The following is a 25141-nucleotide window of genomic DNA, read 5'->3' as shown; positions in this document are numbered from 1 at the left end:
CTGGGAGTGCCCCTCATTGGTGGATGATTGATACGTCCAGGCCAATCAGCACCCCGCACCCTCGATATAACCTCCCTATTCTAGCCCAATACACTCATGACCCTCGACCTTCTCCATACCCCTGTACCATTCTACAAAATACGTAAGTCTGTCTATTTTATTTTGTGCACTTTAATAAAAAGATTCCTGCACTTAGCTTGATGTACTCCTTTCCTACAATCTCTAAAAGAACTGTACAGGCTGCAGGCTGGCCTGAAACAGCTACCCAGTCTGGACAGATATGCAGTGCTACACAGCTATTTAGTTGCTTTCCACACCTGAGTCCTAGGTGTGATTTTGCCCACCACAAAAATATTTTCTCCCAGTGGCATTTTTCTACCAATTGTAATTTTCTTTTTGAAAGAGAAGCTGCGGAGATGGAAGTGTGGGAGATCAGGACCAGATAAGGATTTTTTTAAAAACCCCTATGGTCGTTGCCCCCAAATCTTTCTTTGGCAAAACTGAATATGTTGTATATTCATTTTGAAGGTTGTTTAATGTAGGCTCTCACAGTCAAGAGAGATGAGAACTTGGGGCTAGAGACAGAATACAAAAATACATTCTTATTGGATGCTAGGAAATAGAACTCCCTAGGGCTGCAGTTTTCAAACTCTCAGGAAGTTTGAGGACCGCAGTAAGTCCTTGCAGGGGAGGGGACGAAGGCAGCGGAGGCGTGGGGGAAGGCAGTGACGTGATCCCCAGGATTGTGTTGCTAAGGGGAGCTGTAGGGACTGGGATGTACTCACCAATCCCTGCAGCAGCCTGTCAGGGGTGCAGTGAGCCCTGTGCAAGTGTCTGCAGGGCTCCCCAGACTTCTAAAAGGGAAAGCGGAGCGATCATGCTCCGCTTCCAGTTTTGTGGAAGTGGAGTGCGATTGCTCCACTTTCACTTTTGGAACGTCAGAGAGCCCTTCCCCCTGCCCCCATCCCTTAAGGAGGCAGAGGCCAGGGCTGTCAGGCTAGGGCATCATGACGCCACAGTTTGAATAGCTCTGCCCTAGGGACTGCTGGTATTAGGTTAGGGATGTGATTGACTCTTAGAGAAGCAAAGAGTGGTCAGTTAGAAGTTAGTAGCAATTGGGAAGGGAGAGTTAAGAGCATGAGCTATGATGAAATAAATTAAGCAGGTATTTTTATTGATATTTTTATTGTAAGATATCCCACTTGGTTTTGCTATTTTGTATCTGTCCAAATACAGTATTGACTCACCAGAATGACTAGAGGCTCATAAAGCACAAAACAGTGAGAAAGAAAATAGTTCTACATACATACTTCAGCTACAAGGAAAGAAAAAATATGCGAATGGTGGTAGCAGGCCTCTGATTGGAGAGACACCAAGTGCATCTTGTCCCAAAACTGCTGTACATTCCAAGAGGGAAGCTTTCCTCAGTACTTGCCTCACCCCACCCAACCCCCACACACAGAGTTTACATGTGAGGATCTCTTTGTACTTAAACAGCAGAGTTGGCACTCTGTGTACAAGATACAGTAGGGTTAGAAAGGGGCCAACATTCTGGGGGGGGGGGAACACCTCAATTATCCCAATCCAGTATTCAAAATATTCTTCTAGCTTTATGAAGAACCAGTAAAACCCTCTTGACATGCAGAAACTCCTCTCTGCATTGACTGCGAGTTAGTAAATGACAGGCAAACAGAAGCTATGTAGCAAGCTCAAATATTCCCAACTACCCATGGAACTACAGGGAGAGTTATCAGAGCTTATCAGAACTAATAATACTAATACTAATACAGTTATTTCTATACCGCCTTTCTTGGTCCTCAGATTTCTCCTCGGACTTTATTCAAGGCGGTTTACATGGCAGGCAATTTTTAAATTCCCGTAGGAATTTTTACAATTTGAAAGGTTCTATCTTTCAAGAAACCACAACATTCAGATGTTTCTTTCATTGATCTGGTCGCACATTCTGGCCTCCATCCTCCCATGCTCAGAGCAGATGGAATAACTCGGCTCAGCTTGTCAGCTGCTTCAAGGTCGCACGGTGCTGGTGGCCTCGAACTGGCGACCTTCGGATGTTATCTTCAGGCAAATGGAGGCTTAACCCTCTAGACCAGATCTCCTGCCCTTCAGAAACTTGGAAGGTTTCTGACTTCTTGGAAACTCTTATCAGAGCTTCTATCAATTCTGATTGCAAGGAAAATTTCTCACTTTTTCTTTCCCTTGGTAGCAAGAACACAGTAAATGAAAAATCTCTTTCAGGGAATAGGACATAAGGAAACAGATACTTACCGATTATCAAGCTTTAGCAGACCAATGCGATGCTTTTCCTGTTCCCAAGCCAATTCCTTCATCACATGTCGGATCTTTGCTGCTGTATTTCTGTTCATCTCTGCACGAATTCTTTGGTCCAGTTCAAATTGCTGAATATTGGAAAAGTAGCATTATATTATTTGTTAATGGAATTTATATCCAACTTCCCATCAGTGCTACCTACTGCTAGGACAGGGGTATCAAACATAAAGCCCACAGGCTGGATACAGCCTGTGAAAGTTCTTTATCCAGCCTGCATAATTGGGCTCTCCCAGAACCACCATAAGCTGTTCTCATCTGCTGAGCTGCAAAGTGACACATTGGCAGAAGCAGCACCACTGAAAGTGTGGCACTGGAAGAGACCAATTATCATGCAGCACATCTTTCAGCAGCACCATTTCTACTGAGGTTTCACTGTTGAAAGGCTGGCCCATGCGATAACTGGGCTCTCCTGGTACTGCTGTTTTAGCAGTACCACTTCTGCCAAGGCTCTGGGAAGGCGAGATGAAAGGAGGCCTCAGAAGGTGAGGAACAGACTGCAGGTAGAGGCAGACCAAGAGGAGTGAGGAAGGGAGAAGCTGCTGTGAGGCACTGAAAGAGCCCAGTTATCATGTGGGTCACTCTTTCAGCAGTGCCACTTCTGCTGAGGTTTCACTTTGCAAAGTGAAAGTGATGCCTCAGTAGAAGCAGCACTGCTGAAAGAGTAGCCTGTGTGATAATTGGGCTCTCCTGTATCTTGAAAATATGACCAAGATTCACATATCTTCTCTTCTGTCATTTGCAGACAATGAGTACCCAAGAAAAAAGTGCTTATTTCTGATCGTCACCTGCTTAATGATGTCACTTCCGGCCTTCAGCAAGTGCCATGAATGCTATTCGGCCCACTGTATGAAATGAGTTTGACACCCCTGAATTAGAGTATGAAACAAGGTGGTTTATGTAGATATTGTTTCATGCTCCCCACTTCCCTGAAAACAAATGCTCTAGGGGTGGCACTTCAGGGTTCTAGTTTACTTTGGATGGGAAAACACTGGAGACTGTCAACATTAAATTTGATTTGTATATTATTACATAACCAGCGTAAAAAAGCAGGCAATCTTATAGCAAGCAGTCAAACAGCAATCTGTATAGCCCCACCATCTCTCTGCCTCCTCCCCAGAGCTGGAAAGCTGTCCAAGACCTAACAGTTACCTCATCAAACACTTGAGAGTGATTTGTATTAGAGACCATCTCATCCCACCAATGAAACATCAATCAGCATCCTATAAAAACATCACACTTCATCTTGCAACTATGAGGGAGCACTCATGAGTGGAATTAGTGGATTCACTTCTAGTGGTCAAGGTGAGCATGGTGATAGGAGAAAGAATAAATTCAATCTTGGATTCTGAGATTTTAACTAAAGTTTGGTATTTCTACTCTTAGAACCTATTTCAGGTTTTTTTATATATGTTAAGAGCCATCTTGTTTAGGACAGAAATCCAAATAAAACAAAACATTAGGAGCCCACTGTAAAAATTCAGGGCACATGAAAACCACTATTCCTAACATAACATAAGAACATAAGAACAGCCCCACTGGATCAGGCCATAGGCCCATTTAGTCCAGCTTCCTGTATCTCACAGCAGCCCCACCAAATGCCCCAGGGAGCACACCAGATAACAAGAGACCTCATCCTGGTGCCCTCCCTTGCATCTGGCATTCTGACATAACACATTTCTAAAATCAGGAGGTTGCGCATACACATCATGGCTTGTACCCCATAATGGATTTTTCCTCCAGAAACTTGTCCAATCCCCTTTTAAAGGTGTCTAGGCTAGACGCCAGCACCACATCCTGTGGCAAGGAGTTCCACAGACCGATCACACGCTGAGTAAAGAAATATTTTCTTTTGTCTGTCCTAACCCGCCCAACACTCAATTTTAGTGGATGTCCCCTGGTTCTGGTATTATGTGAAAGTGTAAAGAGCATCTCCCTATCCACTCTGTCCATCCCCTGCATAATTTTGTATGTCTCAATCATGTCCCCCCTCAGGCGTCTCTTTTCTAGTCTGAAGAGGCCCAAACGCCGTAACCTTTCCTCATAAGGAAGGTTCCCCAGCCCCGTAATCAGTCGCTCTCTTTTGCACCTTTTCCATTTCCACTATGTCTTTTTTGAGATGCGGCGACCAGAACTGGACACAATACTCCAGGTGTGGCCTTACCATCGATTTATAGAACGGCATTATAATATTAGCCGTTTTGTTCTCAATACCCTTCCTAATGATCCCAAGCGTAGCATTGGCCTTCTTCACTGCCGCCGCACATTGGGTCGACACTTTCATCAACCTGTCCACCACCACCCCAAGATCTCTCTCCTGATCTGTCACAGACAGCTCAGAACCCATTAGCCTATATGTGAAGTTTTGATTTTTTGCCCCAACGTGCATGACTTTACACTTACTTACATTGAAACGCATCTGCCATTTTGCTGCCCATTCTGCCAGTTTGGAGAGATCCTTCTGGAGCTCCTCACAACCACTTCTGGTCTTCACCACTCTGAAAAGTTTGGTGTTGTCTGCAAACTTTGCCACCTCACTGCTCAACCCTGTCTCCAGGTCATTTATGAAGAGGTTGAAGAGCACCGGTCCCAGGACAGATCGTTGGGGCACAGCGGTTTTCACCTCTCTCCATTGTGAAAATTGCCCATTGACACCCACTCACTGTTTCCTGGTTTTCAACCAGGTCTCAGTCCAGGAGAGGACTTGCCCTCTAATTCCCTGACTGCGGAGTTTGTTCAGTAGCCTTTGGTGAGGGACCATGTCGAACGCCTTCTGAAAGTCCAGATATATAATGTGCACGGGTTCTCCCGCATCCACATGCCTGTTGACCTTTTCAAAGAATTCTAAAAGGTTTGTGACGCAAGACTTACCCTTACAAAAGCCATGCTGATTCTCCCTCAGCAAGGCCTGTTCGTCTATGTGTTTTAAGATTCTATATTTGATTAGGCATTCCACCATCTTACCCGGTATAGATGTTAGGCTGACTGGCCTATAGTTTCCTGGGTCCCCCCTCTTTCCCTTTTTAAAGATCGGCATGACATTTGCTATCCTCCAATCCTCTGGCACTGTGGCCGTTTTGAGGGACAAGTTGCATATTTTAGTCAAGAGATCAGGAACTTCATTCTTCAATTCCTTCATAACTCTAGGGTGGATGCTATCAGGGCCCGGTGACTTATTGATCTTTAATTTATCAATGAGGTCTGAAACATCTTCTCTTTTAACCTCTATCTGACTTAATTCCTCGGTCAGGAGGGGCCATTCGGGCAGTGGTATCTGCCCAAGGTCTTCTGCTGTGAAGACAGATGCAAAGAACTCATTCAATTTCTCTGCCATCTCTAAGTCTCCTTTTATTTCCCCTTTCCCTCCCTCACCATCCAGAGGGCCAACCGCTTCTCTGGCGGGTTTCCTGCTTCTAACATATTTGAAGAAGCTTTTATTATTCCCCTTAATCCTCATAGTCTCTCTTGGCCTCCCGTATCTCCTTCTTACATTTCTTTTGCCACAGTTTATGCTCCTTTTTATTCTCCTCATTAGGGAAAGACTTCCATTTATGGAAGGAAGCTTCCTTGCCCTTTACGGCATCTCTAACTTGGTTGGTTAGCCATGCAGGCACCCTCCTAGACTTAGTCAAGCCGTTCTTCCTTTGCAGTATACACTTCCGTTGGGCCTCTATTACTGTTGATTTGAGCAACCTCCATGCTCTCTGTAGAGACTGGACTCTTTTTACCTTCCCTTTCAACCTCCTTCTAACCAGCCTCCTCATTTGAGGGAAGTCCGCTTGTCGGAAGTCAAACGTTTTTGTAAGAGATTTGCCCAGTATTCTTCCCCTGACGTGCCTGTCAAAATGGATCGCAGCATGATCACTGTTCCCCAATGGCTCCGTAACATTAACATCTCTAACCAGGTCCTGAGTACCACACAATATTAAATCCAGAGTCACCTGTCCCCTTGTGGGCTCCATGACTAGCTGCTCTAAGGTACAGTCATTTAGCATGTCAAGGAATCCAGTCTCCTTTTTGTGACCAGAACACAAATTGACCCAGTCAATATGAGGATAATTGAAGTCCCCCATGATTACAACCCTGTCCCTCCTTGTCACCTCCCTGATCTGTTTCTTCATTTCAAGGTCCCCTTCCGGTTTCTAGTCTGGAGGACAATAGTATGCCCCCAGTATTACATCACTCCTCAGGCCTGGTAATTTAACTCATAGAGATACTATGGAGTCGGACCCACCTTCAATCTCTCCTTTGCTGGATTCTATCCCTTCCTTAACATAAATGGCCACCCCACCTCCAACATGCCCCGCCCTGTCCCTCCTGTAGAGTTTATAGCCCAGGATTGCGGTATCCCACTGATTCTCCGCATTCCACCAGGTTTCCGTTATGCCCACTATGTCAATGTTTTCCCTTGTCACCAGACATTCCAGTTCTCCCATCTTTGCTTCGGGCATTTGCATAAAAGCATTTGTACATGGAATGCCCCAGGATAGGCTGCTTATTAGCTCCTTTATCCCTGAATCCTCTCATTGTGCCAAACCATCTATCACATCCCATCACGCTACCATTCCCGATTTCTTCTCCTACTCTGCCTTTACCTTGTTGTTCTCTAACCTCCCCATCCTCGTCCCATAGGGATGAGGAGTTCCGAACCAGATGCCCCTCAGCTCCTGTTGGCCTTCCCCCAGGGATCAGTTTAAAAGCTGCTCTGCCACCTTTTTAATGTTATTCACCAGCAGTCTGGTTCCATTCTGGTTCAAGTGAAGCCCGCCCCTCTTGTACAGGCCCCGCTTCTCCCAAAATGTTCCCCAGTGCCCAACGAATCTAAACCCCTCCTCCCTACACCACCGTCTCATCCACGCATTGAGACCCCTGATCTCCGCCTGCCTAGCTGGCCCTGTGCATGGAACAGGTAGCACTTCAGAGAATGCTACCTTTGAGGTCCTGGCTTTCAGCTTCCTACCTAATAGCCTAAATTTGGTCTCCAGGACCTCCCGGCTACACTTGCCCATGTCATTGGTGCCGACATGCACCACAACCGCTACCTCCTCCCGAGCACTATCTACCAGTCTGTCTAGACGAGAAGTGATGTCCGCGACCTTCACACCAGGCAGGCAAGTCGCCATGCGGTCCTCACATCCGGCGCAAACCCCCCACTCTGTTTCTAATAATCGAATCCCCCACTACAAGAAGCCCCCAACCCCCCTCCCACTGAGGAGTATCCTGAGATGACGTCCTCCAGCCCCGAGACATCCCACCCGGGCAGCTGAGGAGCTGCACGCCTGAGGTTGGGACGAAGCCTGATGATCCCTGAAAGTCTCCCCACAGTCCTTCTCTGCCTGCCTCTGCTTCTCCAGGTTGGCCACCAAGGCTTCAAGGGAGCGGACGCGTTCCCTGAGTCCCTGGAGCTCCTTGCACGGAGGACACACCCATGACTTGTGCCTCAGAGGCATATAGTCATACATGTGGCACTTGATGCAAAACACTGGATAGCCCCCACCCTGCTGCTGGCTGTCTGACTGCAGAGCTTTTTTTTATTTTGTTTGTTTTTGTTTATGGGTACTTAAAAACTCTACCCTGGTTAGCAGCCCTCTTCTCAAGGGAAGAGAAAGGGCGGTATCTGGGGCCCTGGCTTCCTGGCCCTGCTGCTGAACTTGCACAGATGCTAAACTCGTGGTGCCTTACCTGGCACTTTGTTCTCAAGGCACTTGGTGTCCCAGAGGCCACACGCGCTTCTGCAGAGAGGCTCACACGGTGGCAGGCACAGGCTTTATACTCCTAGCTAGCTCCTCCTCCCTCCCTCCTTGCTGACTGAAAAGGGGCTAGTCTTCCCAGGTGAAATTTCCCTGAATGGGGTGCTTGGATTTGCCTAATGGGGCTCTTATCAACTCCTAAAGGTCAATTGCTATGACCTAAAGGACAATGACTATGCTAAATTGCCCTGGCTGGGTGGGAACTGGCCCTTCCTAGGTTCTTACCCTCCTACTTCAGTTCTCTGAGGCTGGACTGTTTTTTAACCTCAAGCTGGTTTTTTATTTGAGTTTAAACTGCACTGGTTTAAGAGTTTTTTGGCTTGGCAGAACTTACACACTAAGGTTTAAATCCTGTTTAGCCCTGCTAAAATCCTGCTTTTATTAAGTGTGCACCTTTATTTTATTTATTTATTTATTGCTCTCACCTAGATCCTGTGTCCTAATTTACTGAACCTTTAGGTTATGTTCTAACTTAGATTAAGTTTAACTTGGGTTAAGCATAGGGTTAATTTAAACCAAGTAGAAAAACTTGCTTTCCACTTTATCCTCCTCTGTTTTATTTATTTTTCCAAGTGCCTGTACCTTGGACTCTTACTCACAAGTAGGACTCTGCTTCTGCTCAGAGTAGACCTCTGTATGCACTTACGTATTTATTTTTATTGCCCTCACCTAGCTCCTGTGCCCCAACTTGCTGGACCTTAGAATCCCTCCCTCAGGTTAGATTAGGTGCTAACTTAGGCAAAGCTTAGGTAAAGCTAAGCTAAAGGTAACACTAAATTTCAATGTTGATCTAAGGTTGATTTAAGGTTAGAAGACAAAGAGGCCAAGAGGAACGTTACGCCACCAGAATGGTCCTGATCCAATCAACACAGGCCCCAAAAAATATTCAAGAAAGAAGCTCCCCCTCCCCCTTCAAACTGACAAGGAAAATGTGTTGATCCCCATGGAAAGCAAAACTGAGTAGGCAAACATACCTCAGCTACTATCAAAGGCCAGACCAAGGGGAATGCAAAGCCACTAGAACAGTGGTGGCTAACCTATGGCACGCGTGCCAGAGAGGGCACAAAGAACCCTCTCCGTGGGCACGCGTGCCATTGCCCCAGCTGCCAGGCGCGAGCCTCTAGGATCGCCACCCCAGCAGGTGCCAGCAGCTGCGGCGCTTCTGCCGTGGAAGGCTGAGGAGCCTGCGCAGCCACAAGGCCAGCCTCCTCCTGCTCGGCAGCAGCCGGGGCAAAGGAGGGAGGGGCGAGGCCAAGGAGGGGAGAGGAATGGACAGCAGGAGGAAGAGGGAGATCAGGCGGGGGGGCTGTCACCGAAGACCCAGGTGAGCTCCCAAGGCACCCCATCTAGCCAGGCCACAAGGGGAGGAGGAAGGCTGAGAGGCTCTGTCAGGGGACGTTTCTCACATCACCCACCCCTCTGCCCAGCAGCCCAATGGGAGCGATTCCTCCCTCCCCTGTCTGGGGTAAGGTGGGCAGCTCACATGCGGTGCGAGGGTGCGATGCCTCGGGCGGGCACAGTTCCTGACTTACTAAGAAGTAAGTCTCATTATAGTCAATGGGGCTTGCTCCTAGGAAAGCGTGGCTAGGACTGCAGCCTGAGAGCCCAATTCTATGCATGTCTACTCAGAAGTAAGCCCCATTAGAGTCAATGAGGCTTACTTCTAGGAAAGAGTGGCTGGGCTTGCAGCCTTAGAGCCCACTTCTGTGGGTGGGGCTTTTTAAAAAAAATTTTCTTGTTTGAGAAAATGAGCAGTGGCAAGGTCTTGCAGCCACCCCCTCCCTGCCAATATTTCTTTACCCAGCATGTAATTAGTCTGTGGAAATCTTTGCCACAGGAAGCAGTGATGACAACTTGCCTAGATGCCTTTAAGAAGGGATTGGACAAATTTCTAGAAGAAAAGTTCATTACGGGTTACAAGTAATAGTAGGTAAAGATGTTAATGTATGAGCTGTTTTTTCTAAACTAAAACCTCAGTATTCAGGTTAAATTGTTGTGTTGGCACTTTGCGATGGGTTCTGGGTTGCAGTTTGGGCACTCAGTCTCTAAAAGGTTTGCCATCACTGCACTAGAATGTTCCTGATCAGATGAATGTAGAGCACAACAAACACTCCAGAAGGTGGCCCCCCATCATGATAACAAGGATAAAAACAGAGCTTGAGCAGCTGGTAAGCTGAAACTGATTTTTTTTAGTCTCATAAAGCTAGGTGGGTCCTGATAGTCATTTTGAAAAGTGGGTTCCAGTGCTAAAACATTTGGGAACCACAGCCATACATACTGCTCGGTGAAGTCGCATGTGCTTTGGCAGTTCCGCATTCATCTGAAGCAGTTCCTGAAATTCATGCCTTAAAGTGATCAGTTCTTGCCTCTTCAAGTATTTCTGATGTTCTGCTGCCTTCATTATCAGGTCATATTCCTTTTTTTGCTTGGCAAGTTCAATACTAAACATATGAGAAAGGAAAAGGAAGAAAGTGTAATGGTCTAAGTTGATCTAGAAGCAAACGCAGGATCAATTCTGAAATGGGACCTAAAGAAAAGCTTAACATTTCACTATGTAATAGGGATTTGAGCACAAAGACAATGGATGTATAGTACCCAGTTTACAGTCTTAACTAATAAATTGTAAGCATTTTGGAAGAGGTCCAACTTCTATCTATATTTGTTCTATAAAATACCATATATACTGATGATGCTATAAGAACAAACAAGTAAGCTGTTTTACACACAGTAATAGACAATTATCCTGTATCACATAAATTATGATAATGATTGAACTAGGTTGACAAGCCATTACCTGGGTTGCAGATCCTCTGATAAACAGCACCTCTGAACTACATTTTTGCCCTCATCAGGCCCATTACTAACTCAAGAGAACAGTTCAGGACTTCTAAGCTTCCCCAGTCTCTCTAATGACATAGAGTTGAAGAGCCACCTCCATTCGTGTTGTGCCCAACCTCCTGATCATCTCCTCCAGCAGTTTCACAAAGGTATTTAATAAAATGGAAGACAACAATGGACTCTACAGCAAACCAAGCCAAAGGCATTTAAAAAGCAGGAGTCCCAACCTTCTAGAATTTGCCCTCCAGGAAGGAGTGAAGCCATTGCAAAAGTCCGTGTAAGGTAGGCCATGTTGGTCCAGATCTACTTTTTTGTTCTTGACAGAAGGATTCCAAAGTCAATAATATTTGAAAGCTGCTGAGAGTTCAAGCAGAACCAACAGAGTCTGTGATGAATGCCCTGATTTTTTTCCCCTCTTTTCCTGGTTTTCTGGTTTTAATTTTCTGGTTACTTCTAATCCCCCAGAAGCTTCTGTGTTCAGATGCTCAAAAGCTGCTGGGACATCCTCCTGCAGTAGAATTTGTCCTTTGTTTAAAAACACTATTCCCAGGTAGCCATGTGCTGGATGTGGATTTGGTCCTTCTTCATGGCCTTGGAGTAGACAAGCCTCCTACTGAGATTGGTATGCGCCTACCAATTAGGCAGACAACCTGTCTTCCTAGATAAAGGGGTGAAATGGACAGGCCAGAGGAGTTCAACTCCTCCAATCTGATAATATGACATCCTCCTCCAATATGACATCAAACCTAGGTTACTTAAGTTTAAGAACAGGACACTCGTGTGTTTTTCTGCCATGTCTGTTGTGAAATCTAATGCAAGTTTGCAGAAAGCATGCCCACATACTCTCTAGTAAGTGCAGGGACCAGAAATCCTGGGACAATGTAAGTAGCAATAAGGATTATATTTCTAACTAGACACATAAAGGGAATTTATTTCCCCCCCTTATTCACTCCAGGCCAGTTTGAAAATGTCACCATGTTGGAGGTTTGTGTGCTTCATTCTTGAACAGCTACCCAGCTCACTCTGCTGGGTATTATAGTTTCTGCATCCAATTTGGTCAAACTCTTTATGCCTATCCAGCCAATTTCTGGCATTTTCTAGCAGCCATTATAATTTTTCTAACCCCTTTTCCATTTTTAATTCCTTTTCCTTTTTTAAATATACTAGGTATATTATACCAGCAGGCAGACTCCTGGCTGCCTAGTACACATTCAAAGATAATGGATCTGAACACTTGCCAGCGGTTCTGCAATTTGATTTTTAAAAATAACCTCTTGGGTTTTATGCTGTCATTGGGAGAGTTTTTTCCAACCCAATACACCCCCATCTGATCTCTTTAGCCTAGGATGGTGACAACAGATAGAACTGCCAATTTCCCCCATCCAGCTGCTGACCAAGTAAAAGGGGAGGTAAAGGATGGGCAAGGGTGTGTGAAGGCTCTCCCCAGTCAGACTGCCTTCTATAGCTACCTTCCCTGACAGATGCCCTCCCCCTGTCTAATTCCTGCATAGATTATCAGCTAGGACAACTTCCAAATAATGGCTAGAAGATCGAGTGAAATGGTCCAGATTACTGATTTTATCTAGGAATTCCTTAAACAGAGTTGCCACTACATTTCAGCACCTTACCCACAAACAGGTGGTTAGAGAGGGAGGTAGAAGTCAACAGCTAGAAGACTTTTGGCCAAGCCTGACCCTTTTAAGGTGTGCTATCTGGCATCCCAGCTGTCAGCCCAGAAGACATAAGGAAACGACAAGCATAGCTACAGAATGTGGCAGTGGTTCACATTAGGTGGGAGATAGGGACACCATATGAAAAAGAAGCCATCTAGCAGAAATAGTTGCTGACCCAGGGATCCAGAAGCAAAATGTTCAGCCTCACATTCAGGAATCTTACCTATAGGCGGTAGGATCCTCAATATCTTTTGCTGCTTTCTCTTTATCAAGGCCTCTCTGCGGAAGAACAAATCAAGCAATCAACAATATTGTCAAGAGCTGACATGGTTGACTTAAAGGTTTAAGGCAGGACTTTATGCAACTCCTCATAAGCATAATACTATATTTTACTGTATATAGAATAAAACAAGTAGCAAACTTTTTACTTGCTAACAAATAGCCACACTCCACCTGCAAAAGGGGGCTAGCAGCATTAACTGAAAATTCATACACATGGAGTTATCAAGGGGAAATAGCTGAAAGTCTTCCAGTGTGCACCTAAAAGACAAAGACCTACAGAATAATGCTCTTCTACTTACCCTTGGAGATGGCACCTTAATCCTCAGTACTTTTTTAACCTCCTCAGCAGAAAGGATGTTATAAGTAAAAATATTGCCATCTGCTCCACAGGTTATCAGAAACCGATCATCAAAACTGGGGTAAATTCCTCGAATGTGTCCATAGTCATTATCATGCATGCTGAAGGTCCAATATCCAGCTATATTGTCCACTGACAGGTTTTTGTGATAAAGAGGGTAAATTCGAACTGCTCCATCCTTCATCCCACATAACATAAGTAAACCAGAGGAGCTGTAGATGTTAAAAAAAACACACAGACACAGTCCAAAACAGCAGCTGGTGATTATTTTCTCCACTATAGCCTATTAAATTGACTTCTAAATCTGCTTATGTTAGGGACAGAGCTAAAGACCAGTTCCATACAAGGCATGGAACATTCTAGAAATGTTTGAGCGGGCAGGGAGTAGGAGGCGGGGCTGGGATCCAGAACTTATGCTGGATCCCAACCCTCATTCCCGGGGAGCTCAGAGTGGCTTCAAGCCACTTCACACCCCTCGGACATGTGCCACCTCAGGAGGTGGCGCAAGTCCAAGGAGACCCATAGGGGCCAGCGATTGTTACTCAGAGGTAAGCGGAGGTAAGGGTAATAATAATAATAATAATAATAATAATAATAACAACTAGGTATTTATATACCGCCTTTCTGGTCATCGGATTACTCCTCTGACTTTATTCAAGGCAGTTTACATAGGCAGGCATTTCTAAATCATAAGAACATAAGAACATAAGAACAGCCCCACTGGATCAGGCCATAGGCCCATCTAGTCCAGCTTCCTGTATCTCACAGTGGCCCACCAAATGCTCTAGGGAGCACACCAGATAACAAGAGACCTCATCCTGGTGCCCTCCCTTGCATCTGGCATTCTGACATAACCCATTTCTAAAATCAGGAGGTTGCGCATACACATCATGGCTTGTACCCCATAATGGAGTTTTCCTCCAGAAACTTGTCCAATCCCCTTTTAAAGCACCACATCCTGTGGCAAGGAGTTCCACAGACCAATCACACGCTGAGTAAAGAAATATTTTCTTTTGTCTGTCCTAACCTGCCCAACACTCAATTTTAGTGGATGTCCCCTGGTTCTGGTATTATGTGAAAGTGTAAAGAGCATCTCCCTATCCACTCTGTCCATCCCCTGCATAATTTTGTATGTCTCAATCATGTCCCCCCTCAGGCGTCTCTTTTCTAGGCTGAAGAGGCCCAAACGCCGTAGCCTTTCCTCATAAGGAAGGTGCCCCAGTCCTGTAATCATCTTAGTCGCTCTCTTTTGCACCTTTTCCATTTCCACTATGCCTTTTTTGAGATTTTTACAAACTTAGAGGTTCTCTCTTTCAAGAACCAACATTTCAAAATGGATCTTCCTGGTTTGGTCTCACTTCTGGCCTCCAGTTCTCCCACACAGGCTGACAAGCAGCTCCATCTCTCACATGGAAGGCAGCCAGACGCTTCTTGCTCACACCAAGAGCAAGTGGAATCATTCAGCTCGGCTTGTCAGCTGCTTCAAGGTCTCGCCATTCTCAGCCGTTCAGGGAGCAGCCTGTGTCCTCAAGCTGGCGACCTTCTGATGTTATCTGCCGGCTAACGGAGGCTCTACCCTCTAGACCAGACCTCCTGCCCAGGAGTAAGGGGCAAGTTTCCCCTTACTTCTGGCTGAGCCACTTTGGGCCCCTATCCTGCGCTGGATACAGCGCAAGCCTCTTGGCGCAGGGTAGGATTGCACCCTAAGTCCTTTAAGCCACATTCTGCAACTGGAATTACATGATCACTTTTTCCCCCATATGTTCTATAGGGAAGGCAGGCAAATACATCCCCTACAGATACTGAGATGATACCTAAACAGTGTATGAGCAGAACATGCAAGTGGGAGGCTTTTTGAGACTGAAATTTCATCAGGTAGGGCATGATCTGCCCCTCCCCCAGAAGCAGTCTGCAAGATCTCAGAAAAAAAAGGTTGCCCTTTGACTACTTCCAGCAGAGGCCAAAGGTTTACGTTCAGAAAAACTATTCAAGTTTTCAGTGGGGGAGGAAATGCTATCCAAACAACTATAATATCAAAAGGTCAATTCTTGCAAATATACAAGGTCTATACTGAGAATTTCACACATATACTTTGTTGAAAACCTAGCCATCAAATCAACTGTCATACCACAAAGCGTAATTACCAAAAGCTGATTTGTGTAATGGGAATATCATCTGCTTCTTCAAGATGAATAAATTCAAAGGGCTCATCTTGCCGAGCCTCTGGATCTTTTTGGTTTTGCACTGAAGAAAAGGCACAGTGGAATAGAAATCCAGCATCATAGTCTCCCTGAAGGAAAGGCAGTCCATGCCACAAAGAAGCTGTTAGGCAGAGTAATTTTGTGAAAATACCAGCATAATTCTTTCACTGTTTATTTCTTGTTCCTTCACCCCCCTCACCCATCCCAACCAATGATAGTGATGGCAGTCTGATCCAAAGCTGCCTCAGCACCAGTACTGTGGCCCCAGCACTGGCAGGGAGGCCTGTGCCATCCCATCAATGCCACATTGGGAGCCCCAGCCAATAGCAGAGCTAAGGTAAGCACAGAGCAGCACAGGCTCCTGGGAAGGGTGGCAGGAGGACAAAGGGAAGTGATTCTGGGTGGGGAGAGGGCAGGGGAGGGTGGAGCAGGGGGAAGGACCAGCAGGAGAAGGTGGAACCTTGTCTGCTGAATCCTATCCCCTGTGTCAGGCTCAAAAGTCTGACATGGGGCTTCTTGAGTCTGTGCCAGAGAAACAGTTGGCACAAATGTGAGAAACCCCATTTGGCAGGCTGGGGCTTTACTTGGGGTAAGGGGATGAATGCACCCTTACTCTGAGGAGACCTCCAGCCTGCTTGGATCCAGCGTAGGATCCATTTAATGCTGCTACTTCTGTCCTGGATAGGATTGGGCTGACAATCTGAGTAAGCCACCTTCTTTTTCACAAAATGGTTCCATTGCAAGAGATATTCACACTTTGTTTATTCAGAGGGAAAGGAATAAAAATTATTTAAATAAATATAATTAGGGCTAATCTGAAGACAACACCTCCCTCAAAAATCATGGCAAAATTGCAGAGATCCAGATTTTCATGAAGTGGCCCACAAATGGGAGTTTTTATTTTTTGTACTCTCAAACCTCACAACCAGCATAAGACTTCCTAATGCCTGAGGTGGCGTACTGAAAAGATGCTCTCCCTTTACCCAATAATGTGCCAGCATTTGCTTCTCCTACTCTCCACTACTCTAGCTTAGCATTCCTCTCCCTTCCTCTTCCCCTCTGTCCTTCCTTTTCCAATCCAGGGAATAGAAGGAGGAGGAAAAATAAAGGGAAGTAGGTGGATAGAGAGGTGCCCTCCACCAATCTGCTTTCTGAGGTAACAGCTTCAGTGGTCCTCTTGGATGGGCTGTCCCTGTCTAGCCTCCCTTTAAAATAGAAATATAAACATATGAAGCTGCTCCCAACTGAGGACCCACTCCTATCCAATTTTCCAGTGCCAGCGCAGCTGTGCCAATGGGGCATGCGCTGCATCCAGTGGTGGGGATGCAGTCACAGAAACCAAGGTAAAGGAACATTGGTTCCCTTACCTTGGGGTTGTATTGCAACCACACTGGTGCTGGAAATTTGGATAGGATCGGGCCTGAGTCATCCTCATGGTCCATCGTGCTCACAGCATCATACCAGTCTACTCTGACTGGGAGTGGCTGTCCAGGGTCTCAGTCAGGATCTTTCCTAGACCTACCTGTGATGGCAGGGGTTGAGCATGGGACCATCTGAATTCAAAACACATTCTCTACCACTGAGCTACAACCCCTCTCTGTAATAAAAAGAAATAAAAATAATTTACCAAGGACAGCCAAAATTTCCCTGGCTCAGAGTAAAACCCACAGTAGATAGGGCTTGGAGTCTCTGGGACAAAGATTTCTGGCAAAGGTTCCTCTTCTTCTTCTGGCTCCTCTGGGAATTCAATTTCTTCTAGCTCTTTTCCCAACTCTAATTGCTCTTTTATCCACTTCTGCTTTGCCTTCTCCTTCTCTTCTTTCTTCTTCTCTCTGTGTTGTATTTCCTCTTCTCTCTGTACAGGAGACAGTAAAACACACATTAATGAGTGGCAAACATGTAAACCCTAATAGGACTTTTTTTAATCTCCCTAGTCTTGCATTTCCTTAGTAATTAGCCTTTTAATTGATTTTCTATCCCATATCAGCTTAAGGAAAAGGGAAAAAAAACACACCAGAATTCTCAAGCTTTATATACATACTATCCACAAAAAATGAAATTACCCTATTCCTTCTCAACTCTGGGGAAAAAAACAACAGAAAACCCAGCACAAAAAAACAAACAAAAAACATTATCAGGATGTGAGCAAATTCCTTCTGTAGCATGTTTAGAACTCTGAACTATAGGGTGGTCCTCAGTACCTGTGGGGTTGTATCAGCATTGGAAAGATGGATAGGATTGGGTCCTCAGTCCACAACTATATAAGCAGAGCTGTGAATAAATTTTGCTTTGCCATCCTTTTTATAAATGACTCAGCTGGAATCACACCTCCATCACTATCTATATCTAACATTTTGTATTTTAGCCACATTTAAGGACTATGAATTTCATTATTCACTGTAGTACTTTACCAGAATCCGAGATTTTATGCTCCAGAAACGAAAATACTCTGTAGGCAAATCTTTGATCTTATAAGTGGTTGCTGCATTGTAATCCTGAGGGTTTGGTGCAGCAACCTGAACAACAATGCCATTCTCACAAAGAATAAGCAACTTGCTGACTGGCTGCACATGAAAAACACAAGGATCAGGAACATATATTACTGGATTGTGCCAGTCACAGTGAAAAACAGATCAGAAGATACACAACTATTTTAATAACAAAGCATAGCCTTTAATGAACAATTGCCACTTTTTTTTAATTGACAGTTTTATTGAAAGGTTTTTCATATATATTATAGGCCTTGACATTCCAGTCATACACCCCTACTCCAAATGTCATCATCATAACATGAGAATAACTCAGTATTAAGCAACAGAACAGATTTGAAATCTCAACTTTGATATCACCAATAGCGTCTACCCTGAGTAAAAAAAGACTACAGGTTGAGCCTTATTATTCTCCTGTGTTCAGTTCCAAGCACTCACATGGATGGCAAAAAACCCACTATAGCAAATCAATTTAAAAAACAAAGTTTCTTTGTTCCAGTGATTTAAAAACAGCCTTGCTGACCTTTGTGATCAAAGATAAGAGTCATTAAGAAGACATTCCATCAATCAGTCGTCCTCCAAGCGCTTCACTCAGCCCCTCCCTTCACCAATGCAAAGTGATCACCTTTCTTTCACTGCTCAGGGGGAAGGGAGGGGTCGCCTGGAGAGAGTTGATGGATTGTCAGCCAGCTGCCCTCTCTCTCTCTCTCATGTCAAAGGACTGTTCAGTTTTTCAAACTGATTTTAAAGTGATGCATTTTTCCCCTTCTCCAGGGATCAGCACATTCCTTCTCATTTGCAGGGGCCATTCATGTTGAGTCAAATCCGCGTATAAAAAAATCCGTGTATAAATAGGCTGGACCTATAGTTACATTTCACTGGAAAGGGTGACAAACTACATATTATGTTAAAGACATTGTTGGTTTTTGTTTCCTGAATAGCAGCTGGGGGGGGCAATCAGGACTGGGTCTTCAACTTGGGAAAATAAAGAATTTAACTCTTTGTCCCCACTGAATCCCCCATGGTTACTTGCCATTAGCTCAAATGGCAGCTTCTCTCCCAGGGCAAACAGCAGCTGGAGGGACCCAATCCATACATAGATTTTGGTATGGGCAAAGGATTAGATCCTCTTTAATCCCATATCACTGTCTGAAACCAGAATAGGCACTCTCACTGCTGCTATTTAGGAAATAAAAACAAAGTGCACAAGGGTCAAGCAGAGGTTAGAAATAAATAATTTTTACAATGGAAACAAGCAAGTCAAATCCTTCAAGTGTCTATTGAAGCCAGTACAAACGTGCTCATAAATTATCAGGGAGTCCCAGTCAATAAATATGAAACTTGCTCATATCAACAGGGAAACAAGTTTATGACTGAGCACAATTAGTCAAAATGCTGACATCTGAAACAGTTTGGTCTCTCCAAAGGATGTGAATGGGCAAAAGGAAGACTGATGAGATGCAGTCTAAAGTTATGTACATTGGACAAAATAATTATCTACTACTAGTATTACTTCCTATGATAATTAAAACACTTACTGGCTCATAAGAACATAAGAACAGCCCCACTGGATCAGGCCATACGCCCATCTAGTCCAGCTTCCTGTATCTCACAGCGGCCCATCAAATGCCCCAGGGAGCACACCAGATAACAAGAGACCTGCATCCTGGTGACCTCCCTCGTATGGCATTCTGACATAGCCCATTTCTAAAATCATCTTCAATATATATTAGATTGATAACGTGTTTTATTTTAAATGCATTTTTATTTAATTAACACATCATCATCCATTAGCATACAAAGCTATATCACAGTATATCGCAAAAGGCAAAATCATATGAATAGAAAAAACTATATACTAGCTACTCACATGACTATGAGGAGACCACTGCAATGCCTGCACAGGTCCTGGAACAGTTATGAACCCAACTGGCTCATAATTATCTTCAACAGTAAAGAAGAAAACAGTTTTGTCTCTGCTCTGAAAAAGAAAAAGACAGCAAAATTACCAAAGGCATGTATTCCCCAGGAGTAGCCTTGCTAGTCTATTACAGGCAAAACCAATTTAGACAGAATCTTCACAGCCTACTTGTTGATAGCAGTCCCCAGATTACCTAGTTTTTGCCAGTTTGCCTCCCAGAGATTAATTTCAGGCTAAATTTTAACTGTCTTTGAATGGGAGCCAGGGTAGCATTGGTGCTACCCACAAATCTCCAAAGTCTAGTGTGAGGCAATGATGTCATCAGCATACTATACTTGGTATCCACTGCTGCTACCAGGCGTCAATCAGCAGGTGTCAGCCCCAGACTCCCAGATTCTGGTATCCAGGAAAGCTGCAGTCCAGAGCCTGGGTACACGGATACAGCTGAGAACAACCAAGGTCTGGATCCAGAGAATAGTCAGAGGCAAGTCAGATCCAGGCAGAACATCAAGATTCAAAACAGCAATAGGAGGACAGAGAAGGCAGATGCAAACACAATTCAAAGTTAGGCAGGAGTCACCTATCTGAGGTAACAACCGGGAAAAAGAAGCAGAAGTCCTCATTCTAGCAAAAGGCTGCTTAGACAGAGGAGCAAACTCTGAGGGCTCATGTTGATTGGAACTGATGCGCTGGGACTGGCCACTGAAGTCAGCTGACAATGTTCAGCTTAGATGCCACCCTTGAAGTCTACCAGGCTTGCAGTTGGAACAAAGCACTGGTGGTGAAGAAGATAAGATGGCAGAGCCCGAATGCAGGGAGCCCTAGTTCCCATGCACATACATAGCACCTTACAGCTACCTTCATGCAATGAATGAATATTTCATTCTAAAAAACACATGGAGAACATTAGCATTTTAAAAAGCTAAAACATACCCCTGTGGCAAACAATTCTCCATTACGCTCATAGCCCAAAGCTGTAACTCTGGTAGTATGAGGCTTGAAAGCCTGCTTCAGACGCATAGCTGCTTCCCCTGTATTGTCCCGTCCAGCAACAACAGGAAGTCCCTTCGGATTATAAAGTTCAATTATGCGAACAACGCCATCTTGAAAACCTACAGCAATTATACCTCCTTTGGGATTCACCTTTGACAAACAGAACAATTTCCATCAACTTAACACAGTGATTTAGAGAATACGTAGTTATGTCAAATGTCATGACTCTATGCAAAGCCCATATTGCCTGCATAAAGAGAGAGATACAGAAAGAGTTAATTAATTAGAATTCACATACAGATAGTGATATGGTTGACAGATTTATCTCAAATGTCAGTACTGAAATATGATATTATTTTGATTTTTATACCACTGAAGCAGAAGTCTCAGGACAGGATACAATAACATTCAGAAAACATAAGGTAAGGGATAGGGATATTTTATATAGTTTTAATATAGACAGATGAGGAAGATAATAGTGGCCATAAGAGTGGCTGTCAGAGAATAATTGGAAATATGGATGAGGGCCCAATCCTAACTGCTCCCTGGGTTGGCGCAAGTCCCTTGCGCCTGCCTGGCAGGGTCCCAAATGTGCCATAAAGCACATTTGGGCCTCCATGGAAGTAAGCCATGCCATTGCACAGAGGTGTGCTGGCCCGTGGAGGCCAAATCCAGCCTCCGTAGCAGCAAGTGATGGTAGGTACATGACAGGTGAGTTCAGCCAGTGTAGGAGTCGGGGGGGGCAGAGGGTGGGAAGGAGGCATTTTGGGGTGGGGGAAGGGTTAGGGTTAGGGTGGGCCTGTGGGTGGATGGGCAGGGAGTGGGATGCCGGGCCAGGACCCAGTAAATGTGCCAGATCCTAGCCCCTGTTCCCATGCAGCACGGAGCAGCTCCTGTCTGCTCTGGTCTGCGACACTTCGTAGGTGGCGCAGATCCAAGTAGACCCATTGGGGCTGCTACAACTCTCCCAGGGGTAAGGGGAGATGTTTCCTCTTGCCCCTGGCTGAGCCACAGTCAGCCCCAAGCTTATGCTGGATACAGTGCAGGCCCACTGGCCTGCCTGTTCCAGTGCAAGTTAGGATTACACCAAATGAAATATAAGTAATTAGAATTTGTAACTGCACTATTGCTGTAATTTAAGGATATATTTTTATATGTTTAATTGTTTTTGTTTTTTGTTTTGTCTTATTCTAAATAAACAAGTGGGGTGGGAGAAAGCAATAGTAACCAATTGTTCATTAAGAAACAGGCCTACTCCTGTCTTCCTTTGTTCTGGCCAATGAGAAAAGGGACTGCTAAGCTTAACATGTAAGAGTTAATGCTGATAACACTTTGTTTTATAATTTATACCTCTATTATTATGGACTAGACAGAGACATATCTAGGGACACAAAAGCAGGGCATATGCTCTGGGTACCATGTAAAGGGGGGCTGTCAGTGCCTCCTCCCTCCTGCTCGGGTAGCCCCATGATCTGACCACCCAGTGGGTGGCTCAGAGCATCCAGGTTTGAGAATCTGAAATAAGGTTAGCCTATCCTTGCCATCCACAAAGGAAAAAAAAATTGAGTAACTCCTTTTAAAGCAAAGAGTCCCTATATCTTCTTTGCACAATACACCCATAGCTTCTAAGAGTATGCTAATTTAATTTTCCCACATCAGTTTCTGAAGGGTCCCTATCCAAAAGCTACCAAATAATGCTGCTCTTGAACATTAAAGAGAGCCCTAGTTAAATTATGCATGGGAAGGATAAAGTGGATAGAGAGATGCTCTTTACACTCTCACATAACACCAGAACCAGGGGACATCCACTAAAATTGAGTGTTGGGAGAGTTAGGACAGACAAAAGAAAATATTTCTTTACTCAGCGTGTGGTCGGTCTGTGGAACTCCTTGCCGTAGGATGTGGTGACGGTATCTGGCCTGGATGCCTTTAAAAGGGGATTGGACAAGTTTCTGGAGGAAAAAGCCATTATGGGTTACAAGCCATGATGTGTATGTACAACCTCCTGATTTTAGAAATGGGCTATGTCAGAATGCCAGTGCAAGGGAGGGCACCAGGATGCAGGTCTCTTGTTATCTGGTGTGCTCCCTGGAGCATTTGGTGGGCCACTGTGAGATACAGGAAGCTGGACTAGATGGGCCTATGGCCTGATCCAGTGGGGCTGTTCTTATGTTCTTATGGAGGAAATCAGTGACACGGGATTGAAATAAACCCGGAGGAAGAAGATAAACAAAAGAACATGGGAAACTTATATGAAATATCACTATCCACACTGGTACATTACACCAGTATGGTTCCAGCTATCTGCTCCCCAATCCAATCTTGCACTACTTACCACTGTTGGTGCCCAAATCAGTGCTGTTCCTCCTTGCTTAAACTTCATCTCAGTCAACTGCACTTTACCAATAATGTCATAGATACGTACTGAACCTGTGTTAAACAGCAAACAGGTGAGTAGGAAAAACGCAAGATATGTCTTCCTTGAAACACCAAAGGCCCATTGTATCCAACTTTCTTGCAATGATGCAGCCATGGCAAATGGGTGCACAATTCTTCCTGCAGTGGGGAAGAGGCAGTCACAGTGACCTCTTCAAGGTAAGGGAACATTTGCTCCTTTACCTCGGGGCTGCATTGCAGCTGCATCACGGCTGGAAAGTTAGGCTTGGGCCCTAACTTCCCAAAGGTTAAGCAGTAATTTTTGCTATATCAAAATTAGAACTGAAACACTATTCTTTTTCAATTATAGAAATTATCTCATGTAATTTGTAGTATTCAAGCTTTTTATAATGTCTTCAAGAGAAACAGTATTTTGGGCAGAAAGATGCAGCTTGATTAGTGTGTTAACATTGAGGAAAACTGGGTTCTTATCCATCTTTAAACTAACAATGTAGCCTTCCAGAAGATATAGTAATAACTCTCTGACATATCTCTCTGACATTTCCCATCTGCAAATGGGAGTCATAGTAACCCATTGCACAGACTTGTGGTGAAGATTAATGGTTATCAGATGCTTTTAAATAAGATTAAAGGAATTATTAGAGCTCTATATATTATCCATATTTTATCTCTCTTCTGAGCAGCCCAACATGCCCTGGAGAAGGCAGGCCGACTGGCGGGACTGCCCCGTATCCAAGGCAGAGTTCGAGCTGAAAACAGCTCAACCTGGAGCAAGGGGAATCACTTCCCCTTACCCTGGGTAAAGTGGCAGCAGCCCCAATGGGGCTACTTGGATCTGTGCCACCTCAAGAGCTGCCCCAGACTGTCCAGGAACAGGGATAGGATCCAGCATAAATGCTGGATCTTGGCCCCACCTCCACTTACCTCCCACCCACCCACGGGCTCGCCAACCTCCCACCGCTCCAAACACCTCTCTCCCACCCTCCCCACATCCCCCAGACCCCCACAATGGCCTAGCTCAGCCAGCATGATCTTACCTTTTGTCCTAGCTGAGCAGAGCCCACGCCAGTCTCCCTCCTCTACCAGTGGCATGAAAGTGCTTTAAGCCCAAGGGACTTGCATGGGCCCAAGGGCCTTTCTTGATTGCGCCCTAAATGTTATATTACCACTGGATATGGTAGGGGAGGGCAGGGCTGGGGGAGTGAATGGCCAGGGGGATTGGGACCGGCAGAGCTTTGCTGGATCCTATCCTCCATGTTGGGCTGCAAAGCCCAACATGGAGGTTCTCTCGTCTGTGCCAGCAAAATAACAGAACCTGAGGCTTTCCATTGCGGAGCCTTGGGCTTTCCTTGGGGGACAGGGATGAATGCCCCCATACCCCAAGGAGACCTCTGGCGGCCCCAGCAGTTGCTGGATACAGTGGTTGCCATTTTGACACCACTGCACTTGGTAGTGGCACCAGGGATAGGATTGGGCTGTTAGGCAGCATAGGAAAAAGCACACTACTTGGGTTTACACAAAATTTAATAAAAATGTCATTTGTGTGAGACACTGAAGAAATAAGACTAGTTTACTGTGATCATTGTAAATTATCACTGGACAGATTTCTCTGAATATGTCAATTGATATAACCAAACCCAACTCTGAAAACTGAATAAAGGAAGAATCAGAAGGAAAGAGATGAACTCACGGTCAAGCGCAGTAGTAGCCAGGATATATGTGACTGGAGAGACAGCTATGGCCTCTATTTTTCCAGAATGAAAAGTAAAGAGGCATTCTGGATCATGAGTCTACAGTGAAGAACATAAGAACAGACTTCTTCAGAAGGCTGTTTGGAACAGTGCGCTGTGTGTACCAATGTCACCTAGGAATATATGCCATTAAAGCCCCTCC

General features: G+C 44.9%; 1 protein-coding gene across 1 annotated transcript in view; it reads right to left on the bottom strand.

Moving 5' to 3' along the window:
- Nucleotides 1-25141, bottom strand: part of CFAP44 (cilia and flagella associated protein 44) — a 79895-nt gene that overhangs the window by 25916 nt on the left and 28838 nt on the right. The window contains exons 12-22 of the mRNA XM_066621260.1: nt 24939-25038; nt 23187-23281; nt 20792-21001; nt 19808-19918; nt 17860-18012; nt 17076-17303; nt 15392-15537; nt 13189-13459; nt 12831-12886; nt 10375-10537; nt 2287-2417 (exon numbers count right to left, since the gene is read on the bottom strand). Of these exons, the coding sequence (XP_066477357.1) occupies nt 2287-2417; nt 10375-10537; nt 12831-12886; nt 13189-13459; nt 15392-15537; nt 17076-17303; nt 17860-18012; nt 19808-19918; nt 20792-21001; nt 23187-23281; nt 24939-25038 (1664 nt within the window). The remainder of the gene's footprint in view (nt 1-2286; nt 2418-10374; nt 10538-12830; nt 12887-13188; nt 13460-15391; nt 15538-17075; nt 17304-17859; nt 18013-19807; nt 19919-20791; nt 21002-23186; nt 23282-24938; nt 25039-25141) is intronic.

Source organism: Tiliqua scincoides, chromosome 3 (genome assembly GCF_035046505.1).
Source record: "Tiliqua scincoides isolate rTilSci1 chromosome 3, rTilSci1.hap2, whole genome shotgun sequence".
NCBI classification, from domain to species: Eukaryota; Metazoa; Chordata; class Lepidosauria; order Squamata; family Scincidae; genus Tiliqua; species Tiliqua scincoides.
The sequence above is the reverse complement of the archived record's forward strand: the minus strand, read 5'-3'. Positions and strand labels throughout refer to the sequence as shown.